This window comes from Coturnix japonica, chromosome 2, assembly GCF_054131305.1.
Source record: "Coturnix japonica strain WE chromosome 2, WE-NBRP24, whole genome shotgun sequence".
NCBI lineage: Eukaryota > Metazoa > Chordata > Aves > Galliformes > Phasianidae > Coturnix > Coturnix japonica.
The window spans coordinates 122,371,462-122,389,025 of NC_140664.1; the positions used below are offsets into that span (position 1 = coordinate 122,371,462).

The 17,564-nt window shown below is 36.3% G+C and overlaps 1 protein-coding gene across 3 annotated transcripts in view; it reads left to right on the forward strand.

The window, feature by feature from the left end:
- MALRD1 (MAM and LDL receptor class A domain containing 1) overlaps positions 1-17,564 on the forward strand; it is a 196,561-nt gene that overhangs the window by 139,813 nt on the left and 39,184 nt on the right. For all 3 annotated transcript variants that reach the window (XM_015853499.3, XM_015853500.3, XM_085538687.1), the window contains exons 32-33: positions 392-593; positions 12,140-12,415. In XM_015853499.3, the coding sequence (XP_015708985.2) occupies positions 392-593; positions 12,140-12,415 (478 nt within the window). The remainder of the gene's footprint in view (positions 1-391; positions 594-12,139; positions 12,416-17,564) is intronic.

The following is a 17,564-nucleotide window of genomic DNA, read 5'->3' on the forward strand; positions in this document are numbered from 1 at the left end:
AGAGGCCTTAAAGCCTATCGTCTATGTCTCCAAAATCTTCACCTAGTCTCATAACTTTAAGTTTACATTTTAGAAAAGAAAGGATAACTCATGAGCCTTAATCTTTTCTTCAGTGTCAAGATGAAATTTGGGTTAGGACTTTACTCTTCAGCTTCTATATGATGAACCAGTCTGTAGGTTTTCCAATCAGAGATTATCTTAGCAATTCTTTTTATTTTTATATATATTTTTTTCAGAGTAGCTTTTTATTTGCATCTGGGTTAGATAGAGCAAAAGTATTTAATAACTTTTGTACCTCACCAAGAAGGCCATATTACTTTGGTTAGACATGTTCCTCTGTATCTTCTTCAGCACTGAGTCAATTACATCTCTTGAACTTCTTGGTCTACAGGTATATTCTGTTGAAGAACATGGAATGGATATTCTTATGTGGTCTTCTAGCAAAAATGAAGAGAACAAATGGATGTATGCAAATGTGATCCTCTCCAGTAATGCTCCTTTCAGAGTTGCTTTTGAAGTTGAAGTGGGGCAGAGAGAGCCCACAGAATTTGCCCTTGATGATATTTCTTTCACTCCAGAATGTATGGATGGAGGTATGTTATTACAGAAACATTTACAATACTGTTTTATTTTCAGAGTGAAGAGGAAAACTGTGTTATTTCACATTTAGTTGAACATCTCAAATATGTATGATCTGGTTTCTGCTACACAAACTAACTGAATAGAACTCTGTGAGGAAAATGAATAAAATACTAATGCCTTATAAAGCCATATGTACTCTTTAAGAACGTCAGTGATTTCCTCAGCAAATTAAATACTACATACAATAAATTATCAGGGAAAAGTATTAAAATTTATGTGCAAATAGAGATTCTGATGAGAATATGAACCATTCCATAATCTAAGATTTCTCTGTAGTTCTTTATTCATAAGGAGCAACTACAAAAGATTATGGCTAAACAAATTCCAATGCAGATGTGATAAAAATGATCTTGAATAGACAGAAACCTACACTGCTTTTATTATTCAGACTGTGTATGAAGTAGTTGTGAATCTATTCAATGAACTGCTTTGTTAATTTGATGATTAAGCAGCTCCTTGGAGAACTAACCCCACAGAGATTAAAACTTGAAGTGAAATATATATTCAAGTGGGTGGCATTTACTTGATCTCAATCTGGAAAAAAAAAATAATCGATTTTCCAACCAGTAGGCTAAGGAAAATACTGTTTTGAAATGTGCTAAAATGAACTGCAAACCATGTACATAAACAAGTGCTTGCTCTACCCTCCTCATGTTAATAACCTTTTCAAATTATACCTTAAGATATATTTAGTCATTTTCATGTGTAATATAGCATAATAGAAATTTTAAAATGATATATTTTGAGTACCTGGGATTAACAAGAAGTCCTTGGTTTCTATTCCAATAATTTATACAAATTAAATTTATATTTTTATGTAACTTTGATATTTTATTATGAAAAAGTATGTATTCTAGCCCCAGGCAACATTTCAGGATTGGGGAGGAGAGGCTGGAAGACTGTGTAGAGGATACAGATCTGGGGGTATTGGTCAGTGCTTGGCTGAACATCAGCCAGTGGTGTGCTCAGGTAGGCAAGAAAGCCAATGGCATCCTGGCTTGTATCAGAAATCGTGTTGCTAACAGGAGCGGGGAAGTAATTGTATCTCTGTACTCATCTCTGGTGAAGCTGCGCCTCGAGTATTGTGTCCAGTTTTGGGCCCCTCACTGCAAGCAAGACATTGAGACCCAGGGGCATGTTTAAAGAAGGGCAACAAAGCTGGTGAGGAGTCTGGAGCACAGGCCTTATGAGTGTGGCTTAGGACGCTGGGATTGTTCAGTCTGGAGAAGAGGAGGCTCAGAGGAGACCTTATTGCTTTCTCTAACTACCTGAAGGGAGGTTGCAGGGAGCTGAGATTCAGCCTCTTCTCTCGTGTCACTCTTGATAGAACTAGAAGCAGTGGTCTCAAGCTGTGCCAGGGGAGATTCAGTCTGGACATTAGGAAATACTACTTTTCTGAAAGAGTGGTCAGGTGCTGGAATGGGCTGCCCAGGGAGCTGATGGAGTCATCAACACTGGAGGTGTTCAAGGAACGCTTAGTTGGTTTGTTTGAGGGATATGATTTAGTGAGAAATATTATCTCCCACTCATTTCAGTTCAAAACCTTCTATCCTTACATCATTTTCTCTATGCCACCATATGTAACCCATAGCTTACATTACATATCTTTTACATTCTCCTAATGCTTCCACAATTCCAAATTCTATTAATTCAACTTCAGCTCCTCACTCAGACATTCATGCACTTTCAGACATCCTAATTCCACATTCCTCACACATCCTCTACCTCCACCAGCCAGTCCACAGCTGTATATGCATCCTGACAGTTCTGCCAGTTCCTCCTACTATCCATTTGTCCGACCTCCTCCAGTGTTAGAGTAGCTTTTTCTGTAGCTGTTTATTTCTCCCCCATTTGAAAGAAAATCAAAGGCAATCTCCTGATGAGTTTGTGACTTGATGTACCATCTTCTCCACAGATCAGAAATAATATCTAGATATTATCACTTACATGTGTTTTGACTTGTTGTTTCTCTAGCAATTTTGTATTCTTTTATGAAAAGTCCTATCCTAGTCTGTACCATAGGCTGGGTACACCCAGTCTGTGCTTGCAAAGAAGCAAAAGAACTTCAGAAAAACTGCATAATTAAATAAACCCTAGTTATTTAAGAAGAATAACTGAACTCTGATATTTTAATCAAGTTCCTGACAAAGTGTAGCTGCTCTGGACAAAATGCTGTTTTTCACTGATAACGTAAAAATTGAGGCAGTGAAATTTGAAAATATTACCTGCAAATAGTAAGAAATCACTGCCATGTAAAGACAAAGTTCAGTATACCATTCTTGCAGATATCTGAGCAAGAATATTTTGCTTTAACAGCATTGGTGGGAAAGTTTACCTACTACATTGCCAGACCTGCTTTGATTTTTGCTCCTCATGTTTATTCAAAGACTTGGCTCAAAGAAAAGCATGTATACCTGCAGTACAGGTTTTCTGTAATGTTCTTTCTTTCAGGAGATAACTTTGCTCCTGCATATTTTTTCCTCTCACTGCATTATTATTTTTCAGCTGTTCTTTAATTACTTTGGGTTTCCTGAGGCAACATGTTCTAAACAGAAGCGATCACAGTTTATCTGTTTGGGAGCTCTAAGCAATAAAGCATTACCAGCAGCTTTAATTCAGCTGAGATTTTTATTTGTTTTTAAGTAGTCAGCCCTCATTAGACAGGAGAGTTTCTTCACATCCATGAATATTTCTGAACGTTTGAACAAAGGATGATCAAACTAGTCCCTGGCTTACTACAGAAGTAACTTCTAGTTGATGCTCATGCATGGAGAAAGCTGAAGTGCCAGCTGCCAGCGGCATAGAATCTAACTTAGTTCAGAATTAACTGCTAAATGAGAGGCAGTCTTACCATGTTTCAAGGACCACTCTTTTCTGCTGATACAGTGTGTGATTTTTTATAACACTCTATCCCAGAGATCACCCAAACAAAAATTATCTATGCTTATGGAGATTGTGTAGTGGTAGAAGGTATGCCTCACAGCAACCATCACTGCTGCTGCAGCCTGTCATGTGGTGAAATTCTCCACTAAACCTGCTAGTCCCTCCTTAACATCTCTCTTTGAACTTTCATTTCTAAATTGTACTGCTTGACGTAAGTAAACACAGATAGGGGACATTGCCTCTGTGTCATCTGATCATGGCAGAGTTGCACAAACCTCTGAATTGTTAGTCTATTCCTACAGATGATCTTTCCTACTTTCCAGAGGAGCTAATTTTGCAAAGAAGCTCCATGATAAAGGAAGTGACAAAAATCACAATATTTAGAACATATATACTTAGAATTTCAGATCAGATATGGCAAGAAAAAGGTCCATGTAGTATAGCGTGCCTCCAGCAGTGCCCACTTATGGATGCCTGGGAGAGCAGCAAGCGTTCATTCCCATGATGCCTTCCCCACTGCCAGCCATTTCTGACGTGGTCTTCCCAAGCCATATGCTGTTTCAGCAAAGTGATTCACAGCTTTTTTTTTCCTCTTTAAAATTATATTTCCTATTTTTATACCAACACATTTTTTACTACAAACAAAGTCTATTCTGATGCCTGGATTATTCTAAGTTTATCTTCACAAGCAGAATAGCTGTTCAGTGTTTTCTTGTGTAGGCCTCGAATCCTTATAAAAATAGTATTTAAAACAAAGAAAAGCAGAATTAGGCATTGCCTAATATCCGTGTTTACCCAAAAGAGTAAAGTGGAGAGGATCCCAAAAGGCAGGAACTACAGAGCATTTTCTTGTTTCACACAGAAAGGAAATGGGCTTTACCACAGACATCTTTTTAACAGAAACTGTCTCAGATGAATGTTTATAATTTAAGCACAGCAGAATGCAGATTGTTCTTAAGTCTTCTTCATTTAACTTAGCAAAGAACTGTGGCACTTCACGTTGATCTCATTTCACTGGGTCTTGTAAGAAGGGCATAATTCATACCTTTATCTAACAGCCCAGAAAGTTTTGCTGAAGGTTCTACATGTGTGAGTGTGTGTGACGTGATAGTGTATGACAAAGGCTTAGAGGGATTTGATGATCTGTCTCTGAAACTGAACATCCCCAAATCTGAACATGAGAGGTACTGGAATACTTAAGTGCTTGAGCTGCCCAGAGTGCAGAATCAGATCATGGGGAAAAGCTCTGTAGAGAACACTTAACTCTGAATTTCCACGTTGCAGAACCAAGAGAATCATTGTTAGCTTGTCTGCTCATGCTTATAGTTAAGCAGGTTGAGAGCTCAGGGAATCTCCTTCTTCAAGGGAAAGATAAGATTCTGGGGAAGTCTGCCTCTATAAACAAAGGTGGGGAAGCAAGGAAGCAAGGAAGTAATAGAGGGCTTGGAGCTATTTGTTAATAGCTTCTCTAGTTAGTCACTCCCTGAAACAAATCAGAATGTGGTTTAGATCCTCTTTGCTTGGTAGAGATAGGATATTTCCGCATTTATAAAGAAAAAAATTATGACCCAGAGTACAACAGCTCAGGGAGATTCTTCAGCCTGATTCAGTATCTCCCAGTGCACTTATCTGCCAGTGAAGCAACTGGTATTGCTGATTTCACAGGAAGGGGAAAAGGGATTTTTAGTATGAGACAGAGTGCATAAACTGGCATAATTAGTGTCAAATCTTGAATGGAGTTATATTGTGCATAAAGAAATATAACATATTGGCCTAAAACTTTTCATTTCTCTCTGCCTTTCAGTGTCTCTCTGCACAGAATATTGAAATCTTCTGATTCAAACCAGATGCCTTTTGGGAAATTAAAGTCTTTGGATTTATTAACAGTGTATGAGAATTGTCTCATTAATATGAGCCTCCAAAACCCATCTGTTTACACCAAACAACGACAACAACAACAAAGTCTCATACCACAGAGATGATGCTTTACCTTGCTACCTTTGTTCATAAAAATCAATATATTTTCTTAGTGGAACAGAGAAATAATTTTGGAAAAAATATATTATTATAATTCATTCTTTATTAGTTAAGACTTAGCTTTCTCTTCAACAAGATTTAATCACGAGCTGAGATTTATCAAGTAAGGGAGAGCTTACCAGGATGCTCCTCTCAGGTTATGCTAAATTTGGACCTACATAAACTACCTTTCATTATAAGTTAAGCTGAGAAATAAATGAGTTAGCATGGCATTGCATTATCAGCCCATCTGTCCTGATTCTGAGCAGTTTCTCTTTTCTCTGCACTAAATCCGTTTCATATCGCTTTGTTGGTAATTAAAGCTTCACAGTTTCTCCAGTTTTTCATTGCTCCTAATATTTAAATTATTGCATTATGGTAAGAGGCATAGCTAGCATATTATGGACTGTTCTTAACAGAAGTGTGACAGATATTTCCAATAGCTTTTCAAAGTTGATAAGTCTGTTCCAGCCTGTAGTGGTAGATCTCCGAGTGGAAATTTTAAATCAAAGCTTGATTTTGCAAGCAGTATGTTACTTGTGTGTTTTCTCTTGTTTGCATGTTAGCAAGCTGCAGTCCTATAAGATACATTTTGCCCAATTCTGCCCAGAAGTATAAAACTGTACTGAACTGTGATATCACTGGGATACGTTCTAATTTTGTTCATTTTGGCTTTGTAACAGAGTTACTAGAATCCTTTCCAGCATCCTGCCCTATTCTTCTGTGTTCTCAAAAGGTAGAGAGAATCCCCTTCCTCTCCCATCACCTTTTCTTTCTGTCTTTTTACAAGCTTTGAGAGGAACATTTTATTTTCTAGCAGAAGCTTTACTGACACAGATAAACACTCAGAGATAGCCTGTAGTAGTATTGGAACAAGTTCAGTGCAGTGAATTTTTTTAAACAAGGTTATTTCCCTGTAGACACTGAGTGGACTGATTTGGTGTTCTGATGCAGTGTGTGATGAAGTGAAAGTGAAGATTACCACTGATTTCAAGTTCATTAATGCACCAGATTGGACCTGCAATTAATTTATACTCTCATCTAATGGAAACTGTTGGAGGAGTTTATTTTTTGCTCTTTTAGCTACGGTTAATAGGTCCCCAGTTTTTGTTAGATTTAGTAGGTAAATTACTTATGCAAATGTATCAGAAAGGTTGTTAGTTCTCAAGGGTCTGATGCAGGCCCATTAAAATCAATAAGTCTTTCCATTTAACTAAATGGACTTTAAAGCAAGCTTTGATACAACGGAACTAATGCTGCGTAATAGCATGTGGTAACATTATTTCATGCTTTCTGGTGTTGATTTTAATGCCAATGGCTACTAGTCTTAATTAGAATTCTCTGTCATAGACGGTACATAAATATTTACAGGCACCTACTCAGGACCAGATATCCTGGTACCTGAACGAGGCAGGCAGAAAATAAATGTATGACATAGAGATCTTGTTTCATGTAAGGTATGCATTCTTGTTTGTCTCTGACTGTACTAGTGAGTGTGAAGTACAAATGTTCATATTATATTATCCTTTGGGTAATAGAGGCCACACTGTTTCCAGTGGCTACACTCATGTGCCATGTGGTGGTAAAACCTCGAATGCTGTCAGGAATCAGGGTCAATGCTGTGTGCCCAGTCACATGCCGTGGATGACAAAAAGAGCATCTGTACACAGAAAATCATCTGCATAGGAGAAGTGTTCATAAAATATTTCATAGTTTTAAATAAATCCACATTCCATAAATATATAACTGTTGCAGACTATGAGCACTTCACTCATTGAAGACTTTTCACACAGTACAGGCTTCTTATTTCCAAATCATCAGTTCCTGAACTCTATGTAGTCTAACAGATGTTTTTATGATTAACACATTGAAATAAAAACATCTCTAAAATCACCCATTTTATCAAACAACAATGAAAGACAGGAATATGCAGCCATAGTTACTGCACTTTGTGAAGCAGTACATACAAAATATATATGATATTTTTACTTTTTGAATCCATCTTGGTGTACTGGGCTTGTGTGGCAAGATTTCATTGGAGGGGAACTGCAGGGGTTGCCACTGTGAGCAGAGCCCAAAAGCTGACCTGTGTCAGGTCAGAGCCAGGGTCTTGCTGCTGTCAGAGCTGAGCAAAGAGCAATGCTGGTTGTACTTCTAGGAGTGCAGATTTAACAAAGGAAAAAACTGCTGTACAAAAGGGAAAGAGGATTGAGAAACTGAGTGCATCCCAAGGTCATTGCAGAAGGAGGGCAGGAGTTGCTCCAGGTGCAGTGCAGAAGTTCCCTACAGCCTGGGAGAGGCCCATGAAAGGGGGCAGGCTGTCCCCCTGCAGACCATGGGCACCACGAGGAGCAGATCTCCAAGTGGAGCCATGGAGGAGCCCACAGAGCAGCAGTGGATGTGGCTGAGGTATGGTTCACAGACAGCCTCTGTAGGTGCAGCCTCCGACTGGAGCTGCAGCTGTGGGGAGCAGCCCACAGTGGGACAGGAGGGCTTCTACCTCTGGGGCAGTGCTGGGGCAGTGCCTGAAGACCTGCAGCCTGTGGAAAGTCCATGCAGGATGGGTACAGGAAAGGCAGCATTGCATAGGACATCCCCCACATGGAACAGGGACAGAGAGATCATGACAGAGTAGCAGAGACAAAGCGTTATGGACTACTGTAATCCCATTCCACTTTTCCTTCTGCCACTTGTAGTGAGGAGGTAGAAGATGGTAAATGAGAGGAAGTTTGCTTATAGTTTCTTAGTACTCTGTTCTGTTGATAGCAGACAATAAATTGCATTAGTCTCCCTGAATCTGTTTTGCCCATGACAGCAATTGGTGTGTGATCTTCCTGTCCTTATCTCAACCTGTGAGCCCTTTTATATTGCATTTTCTCCCTCAGTTCCCCTTTCCTTTGAGGAAGGGGAGTAAGAAAATGCTGTGTTGGATTTGAGTAACCACTGCAGGCAGCTACCCATTTTCTCTTCATTGTGCAAGGATGCTGGTAGGGTGGCATCTCTTTGTCCTTAGATTACACCTAGCCTAGCAGAGCTGCATGAGTGGTTTTGACAAAGTGTTTAAAGACTTAATAAAAAACTCATTTTGGGGGATGTAATTAAAGTATACTTTTAAGACATGCATGCAGACATTATGCACACTTGCAAAAGACTTTATTTGAAATATGCAAGGTAAAAATAAGTGTAAAATGAAATGGTGACTTCAAAGTAAAATAAATAAGGCATGTCCTTAGATTGTTACTTAACAATTGTGATTCCTTCAGTTATATTAGAAAACCAACAATTTGCTGCTGTTTTTCTATAGATCTAAGTCCAGAGCATAGGTTATTTTCTCTGACATTGTTTTTGATTTTTGTGTTAATACTGAATGTATTCCTGAGCATCTCTACTCCTGATTTTAAGTGATTGCGCAGCCTGGATACAAAAAGCTAAACTTCTATCCTATGTTCCTTAGAACACGTCATTGTTAGTAGATTTATTTTCAAATCCTTAAACAGATTCAAATAGATACTGCTTTTTACAAAAGGTAACCTGTACAATATCTCTTCCACTGCCAAATGTCGTCTGAAAATTAGAGCCACTCAACACTCAGAAGATGAGTGCTGAGATGGAAACATCTTTTTCACACTTGGAGAAAGATGAGGAAAATGTTCTTCTGGCATGCTAGTGTTAGGCAATTGTTGAATTTAATGATTTTAAGTGACTGAAATTGCTGATAAGACATAGAAGGATAGCCAATTTGCATTGAAATAAAACACATTTTAGATTCTATTGTTTACACAAACATCATCATATATATCTATAGAGTGGGTATACACTTCAAACATGTACAGAAATTTAACATTAGATTTTAATGCTGAGACAGGTGAGTAAACCCCTGTGCAACTCGGGACCATGGACGATATTTATTACATTACCACCAGCTCATTTTTCCCTATAAACCACATTGCAGTGTCAACATTTTAACATTTTAGTTCAGTTCTCCCTAGTGGCAAGGAAACAAAATAAATACTTCCACTGTTAAGAATGAAATATGCCAGCAGCACATACCGCAGTGATGAGCCTAATATAAATAATTACATAGCAGCTTTAAATGTAACTAATTAGTTTTGCATTAATGAGGTGTTGCTTGTGATTTCTTTTCAGTTTGATGTTATTAATGATTTTCTAGATTTGTATATTCCAATTAGTCAGTTTTAACACTTAGACATATACAAATTAATGTTTAATAAATTTCCAAACTTTTTTTAGCAGGCACAGTCAATTTATAATTAAGAAGAAAAATTGTATCCTACTTGATGTAAAGAAACTAGATTGTACTGTGAAGTAGATTTTGCCGATCATGGAAATCATAATTTAAGAAAAGTTGTCCAGTATTGCACCTGTAGCCAAGCAGATATGAACTTAAATACTTAATGTGAGTTATTAAGCAAGGTGGTATTCTTAAGGCCTTTGACACATTTTCATCTTATTTATGGTCCTGATCTAAAATGATTTTTCTTATTTCAGTGTATTGCTTTGGATTTTTATTAATTTTCTGGAAACATAAAAAAGAGTTAATAAGACCTCTAGTTAACCTTCCCCTTGACTTAGCCTCTGCCGTAAATTGGAGACAGCTTCATTGCTCTTCGTGAATTCCACACACTCTAAAATTTGTATGCAAGTCAGGAAGAACTTGTTTCTATGCATTATTCTCTAACAAGAATTGGAAATTATTATAGAAAAAATAATAATCCAAAATTTATTAAAGCACTCAAGCATTGCTTAACCTCTGAATTTAATATAGGATCATGTGCATGTATAAGCATTTTCTGAGATCAGAACCATAAGGCTAACGTGATCAGTGGTATGAAAGCAAGACAATTTAACATGCAAGACTTAAATGCAATGCATTTAAGTATTACTGAATTTAAGAACAGATTTCAAATTTTATTGCAGAACAAAATCAGGCAACTATTTACTTGCAAATGTATCATTAATACATTAGGTAGAGGGGGTGAAGTGAAAGAAAGTTAGGTAAAAATCTTCTCAAATTTACTACAAATGCTATTTTTCATGCAAGAAATGACCATAGTAAAAGCTTATGTATTAACAGTGTAGTTGCAATTTTAATTGCAGTTTCCTAAGAAATTGTGTAGGGTTAATTTCCACTGTGTGAGAAGACAGACAATTCAGAACTATACTATACAACTGCAGAAGTGCATTGCTTAGTGGAACTGACTGCAGGATAAGTCATTTTCACAGCTTAAGTACCTTGTAGGTATTATGAGGAAAAGGGGTAGAAATAACAGAAGAAAAATAATTTTATCTAATTTGATTTTTTTTAAGAGCAAAATAAAATTGTAAAAAGATTTATTTTAATAAATTTTGACTCATGTCTTCAGCAGATTTGTGATTTAATTATGAATACAAACGAGCAAATATATATATATATATATATATATATATATATATATATATTTATATATATATGTATGTATGTATACTATGTATATATATAGTAGGTTATTATTTTCATTGTGTCAAAATCCATTATTGTTTTTTGTGGAGATTATTACCAGTGTATGGAATACATTTTTATAAGAGTATGAAAAAATTTAACATCACAAACAGTATAAAGTATGTCAGGAATATTGCTTTTATGAAGGTTACACTTAAGATTATCTGACATGAAGTCGATCAACATGAAGATCAAAGATTGCTAAACTAGTCAAGGTCAAGGTTAGAAAAAGCTTGAGCTCTTCTTCCTTGTAACTGTTCTGCAAGTGACCAGATCATAAACTAAATTCTGTATTCATTTTGTGTGATTGTACTAGCAGTTCATCTTTGGACCAAATGCTATTGATATATATCATGAGGGTATTTTAAACACAGCCACAGTCTGACACTGATGCCCTATGGATTAAAAATAGCAAAATAATGCAAAAATCCTTTACAGTGTGTCATGCCTTAATGAAGATTTAACATCTGCCTTCTGAAGTTAGGGAGTAATGCTTGCACCTTCTCCAAAGGCAATCTAAAACCCACCATGAACTCTTGCACTTGATATGCTCTGCTTCAGGCCACCAACAAGAAAACTACCATCTTTTTCAGATGTGGTGACACTAGTTGGTCCTTCCCTGTCTGCAACAATCACAATATTCATTATTTTCTGATGTAAATGGACCTAGAAAAAGATTAAATGCTTACAGTGAAATTGTAGAGATTTTTCTTTTCTCTGCACAGCAAAACATAATTGCAAGACTCCATAACTTTGGTCCCCTGGGGACACTGGGGGTGTGAAGAACATTTCATTAGCGCAATCAGCTTCTTAGAATTCAGCTTTCACAAGTAGTTCTTATGTTTCTGTTAGTAAAATTGAGTTGAAGTCATTTTCATAGGAATAAATGGGAGCTTGAATGTCTCCAGTTAATTTTATAAATGATCACAGAGTTTTTTTCCAGTATATTTTCCAGAAAAAAAGCAAATTAAAAAAAAAATCTTTCATATAAAAAATCAACTGACTCCCCCATAGTGCCTGTGTTCTTCTCAGATGTCATATAGATGGTAACTGAAAGAAAATAAATATTCTTCTCTGGTCTTCACTTTTTTCTTGTAGGACCAGCTAAACCACAGCCTCCAACTTGCAGCAGTGACCAGTTCCCGTGTGTGTACATGCAGCAATGTTTACCTCTCAATGCAAAATGTAATGGGGTTGAAGAATGCTTGGATGGAACTGATGAAATGAATTGTCCCACAGTGACCCCTACCACTGTGTCTCCAAGTTCCTGCAAACCAACTGAATTTCTGTGTCCTTCCAAAGGCTGCATCCCAGCCCTCCTGAAATGCGATGGTGTGCCTGACTGCCCACTTAATGAAGATGAAATTGGATGCCGTAAGTTAATTTCATTGCTCTAGTTACAGCCATGTTAACTTTCTTTCCCAAAACAGTGACATGAAAAAGAGCAACAAAGAGTAGCAAAGAATTCAGTATTCTCTAATCAAGTCAAGAAAAGCACTGTTTGTACTGCCTATAATGTGTTACCTGGAGAGACACTCTACATTTGCAAGTAATTTTGTTTATGCTTTCCTGTTCCCTGGCTATTGACTTTGACAAATGCTTGAAAAGTTTTGCATTGTATTTCTGTTAATAATTGGAAGAATTTCCACTTTTATTTCCATAGATAAGACAGTTGCATTTGCTTTGCTTATCTTTATTTACGGTATGAAAGAGAGACTTTTGCAGTTCATCAGTTCAGTGACATTCACAGAAGTCTTGTTCTTTCACGAATTTCAAAACAAGTCTGTTCATGTAATAGCAGTAAACTCTGCCCCGAACAGAAAGGCCTGCAATAAAACACAAGGACAGCAGGTTTCGACTGTACCTATAAAGAGACACCTTGAAGTTTCATATAGACACAAAAGTGAGCATACTACCCATTCCAACATATATCTTTTTTGATAGTGGAACTGAGGCCAAACAGAATAGTTCAGTTGGAAGGAACTTAAAGATCATGTAGTCATCCAACAGCCTGACAAAGAGGTCAAAGCATATTATAGGGGGCATTGCCAAAATGTTGGCAAACACTGTTAACCAACACACTATGAGGCCTTTTCCAGTGTCTGACCAGATGTTTCATTACAGAATAGCCAGCATAATTAGCTATATAGCTTTTTATATAGGAGATGACTTTTTATTCTGCACGAGTTTTTAACATTTTATTTTTCATCCTCATCAAAACAAAATATATCAGTTTCCAGTGGGCTAGAAATTACAGTTCTTTAATCATTTGGATCAAAACTACTAAGTGTACAAGTAGGCCAGCACACCAGAAATTTCTTTTAAAAGATGGTTTTATATAAACTGGCATGTACTTTACAGCCTGTTTGTCCATGAGTTTTTGTTGGTGAAAGATACAGCTTTATGAGGGGCCTTAAAGTTTGCTTGCCACAAAAACATTCTATTTACCTCAAGATCAAAAACACCTCTCTTCATTAATCTTCATTCACTCCTTCCTCCTTGACCCCCCCCCCCACCCCCCCAGCTAGAAGACTGTGTTGTATCACAGTATATGTACATCCCAGTTCCAGACCACAGCAGCTAGTGAGTGCTTCTAAACAACTGAGATGTAATTTCATTGCTTTTTTACTTTTAAGTAATGCATAGAGAATGAGGGGAAATTAAGTCTTGGTCTTCTCAAAAAACAAACATTTTCCATAGCTATTACAAACCTAGGAATTGTGGGTGAGGTGGGAACTCATTCATATCTGTAATCATATTGTTACTCCAAAATTCAGTTTTGATTATACAAACATGTAAGTTTTTACAATATGAGATGAGAATGCAAAAGCAGCAATGTATTTTTTCATATTCTTTTTCCTATGAAGATACTGTTTGCAGGGCAAAGCAGAATGCAAGTGGTTAGTGGTGGTTTGGAAGGAAAACAGTGAAAAGATTATTACTGTCACGCACTCAGTTCCCACCAAAAGTTGTATATCATAAGAGCACAGCATTTCATCTCTAGCTGTCTACTTTTAACTTGTGAAATGCCATGCATGTTTGTCTGTGGGGAAAAATTGAGAGTGGAGAAGGAAATATCTAACAGTTTTTGTTCAGTTTATTGATATGTTTGCATAAACTGTAAAATCATTGAGTCCTTCGCTATTAACTTCAGCCTATATCTGCTATTATAACAGACTGGGAGATTTGCTGCAGATTTTTGAGAAACCTAAAATTCTTTTTTTTTTTTTTTCCTAAGCATTTATGATCAGAGAGTAGTAATTTAATCAGCAGCCTGAGAATTTTTGATTATCTTCTTCCTAATTTTTAAAAATACACATTTAGTAATTACCTTCCATTGTGTATGTGCCCAATTTCATTCATGTAAGGGTAAAAATAAATGGCCAAAAACGTTTTGGCAAGTGAATTCAGGAATGGATAAGATAAATTTATCACTGCATCCTGCAGAAATTAAGTATAAAACCCAAGAAGACCAGGGCAAAGAAAAGCAAACACAAAGTGCATTAGTCAGTTCTCTACTACAACCACTATCTACACTACAGAAATGCTTTTCGGCGTGGTTTAGAGATTTGTGCAGGCAGAATTTCCCATAAAGTTCATTCAGCAGTTAAGTTGTATGGTTTTGCTTTTTTTTTTTTTTTTTTTTTTTTTTTCTTAATATATATTAAATCTACTAATCTGGTGGATTCTGAATTCTTGAAAATGATTTCCAGTTATGTTCTACTTGGACATCCCTCTTCTCACTGTTATGATAGATAGTACTTTAGCTCACACATTTAATCTATCTTTTAAATTAGTTTATTATAGTGGTAAGGATATAAAATAAACATATTAACATCAGTGGTGTTTGTATATTATTTTTCACTGGATGCAGCAGCATCCAACCCAAGTGCTAATAGCAAGGAACAGTGATTTCCCAGTTCTCTGTAGTGCTCCAAAATATATCTGTTGTAGTTGTGATAAATTTTAATTACCTTGTAGATATTAAATTATATAACTTTAAGTTGGCTGTGATATTTTTATCCTTACTAGAGTTTTAATTTGGACATAGAAAATGAAACATAGGTGAAAAACTGATGTTTTCACTTTAATATTTTTGCTGTCTTCGATAATGTCTTCAATATCTTTATCTCAAAGAAACTTGAAGGGCTCTCACAAAATTAAAAAGTAACTTGTGTGAGAAACTTGAGGTTATTTTCAACCATGTTAATAGTAAGCAGTATTAAATGCCAGACCTGTGCAAAATATTTAACAGTCAGATTAATTGCTATGAAAGTTTCCACTGTAAGTACATTAAAATCTCAGTGCAGTGAGCTTGTTCAGGGTAAAGGAAAACATCAAAACCACAGCAGTTATAAGTGGATGAAAAAATAATTAACATTTTTCTATCTTGTCTTCAAGTATGTGTCCAGCAGGGAGTTCAGAACTAGGGGAAATAAAAATAAAATGTCAAAAATAAAATGCATACTTCCTTGCCACAACACTCACTGTGAGTTAAAGCTCAGGATCTGAATCTCTGTTTTAGTTTTAATATGTTTGACAAACTTTAGGTAGTACTTTATATCAATGTTTTTGATGTCTCTAAAGAATGCATACAGGCATACAAGATCTGAAGAACATTTGAAGAGTTATTAAGTTTAAAAATATATTCTATGTCAAATTTCCAACTTTGTTGAAGTTCTAATCTGAACTAGCAATTATTTTTCCAGACTGGATATCTGTGTGCAAATGAGCAGTTACAAAACTAGTACAATTACCATTGGAACATCATGCCCCAAATTATGAATGTCCAGGATTTGGATCTGTTACACACAAAAGAAGTATGAGATTTTTATTTGGTTAGGAAAGTGAAGCAGAGGGCATGGGACTGTCAGTTATTTACTGGCAAGCTTACAAGATCCTGAGATAGATGGTAGGTTATGCTACAAGCGTGGGTCATGGGAAGAACCACAGGAGTGGAGTGATGTTGTAATCTGATATTTTTCATACTTAAGGCCCATTTAACCAGACTGAGTGGTCAAGAGAATGGAGAGCAGATAGAGCAAGGAAACTGTAGCACAACAGAATCTAGATCCTCTGCATAATAGGAGGAAGTGGAAAAATGTATATCCATGAGTGAGTGACAAAGTATGAATTCCACTTAGTAAAAATGAAGTATTTGCTGTTGTAAGAGCAGGAGCTTCCATATGGTCCAGTGCAGTAAGAAGATACTGTTGTTGTTGCTTTTATCTTCCTGTCTTTAGCAGCAGATTCCCTCTTCTCTATCATCACTTCTCCAGTCATAGAAGATTACTCTGACCATTTAAAATTAGCCAGAAATTTTGAAGCAAAATAATACTCTTCTCCAGATTTCTCTTCAGAATTTAATATATGGTCAGTGCATGTTATTAGGATGTTTGATCCCACAGACCTTCACATATATGAACAATTTCACAGTTCTTTGCAAATATAAAAAATGGAAATAGCTGGAAGGATTTGACCCCATTGCTGAGGTATAAAATTGAGCTGCACCATTTTAAGTGTAGCATGTTTTTTGTGGTTTACATAAGCTGGAGATTTACATTATATCTAGGAGCGGAACAGATATATCTTCTAGCAGCTTGGCTGTCCTACCTGGGATGCTCACTGCTATGTGCACCGGCTCTTGCACAAACCCAGGAGTAGGAAAGAAGTATGTAGATGTGTCACCAGAATATTTTAAATATTTCTAGATTCTTTCTAACTCAGTATAGTACGAATACATCTAACTTCAATGGAATCAGAATTTCCTCTGATTTGCATTAATATTATGTTGAGAGAGTTCAGCTCATGCTAGCTAAACAAGATCCTTAAAATATAATAGTTGACAGCAGTCTAAGAGTTATCTAGATGTGTTAGATAAAATGATGCTTTATTCTATAGAAGGATATAGGACCACTGCATCTTTCATATATATCAGTGATTCAGTAATAATTCTGTACCTAGAGCTTTATGGCTTATGTGATTCCATCGAGATTCTCCCCTCATCTTCTGGACAAACTTAGAAAAGACAACTAAATGCCCAGGATTTAAAAAGGTGTGAAAGTTCAGATATTTCAGTATAGATTTCCTCTACTTTTTCTTCACTAAATGTCTGTCAGTATTTGGTTCCTCACAATAAAAGGAAGCTATGCTATCTCAACTTTTTAGTTTTTGTTTTGTTTTTTTTTGTTTTGTTTTCCCAGGTTATGTCTGGGAGTTGAATGTGTTGTGTGGTTGTTTATTATGGGTTCTCATTGATTTTTTTTTCAGCTTACTCTGACAATGGTTTAAGCAAATATGTCTGTGTTTCCTTCACAAATATAACATGGGAAAATCCAGCTTCTGTAACATCTGTGTACTGTGTTTACTTATTTAGCTACTAATAGCAAAGTTGTATGACTTTGAAGATGAAAGCTTGTAAAGGTCAAGTGGATCCAAGTTTATAAACTAAAGTACAAATAAAGTTTTCTGATAGTTGTTTTTTTGGTGTTTTTGTTTGTTTGTTTGTTTTTTAACAGTGATA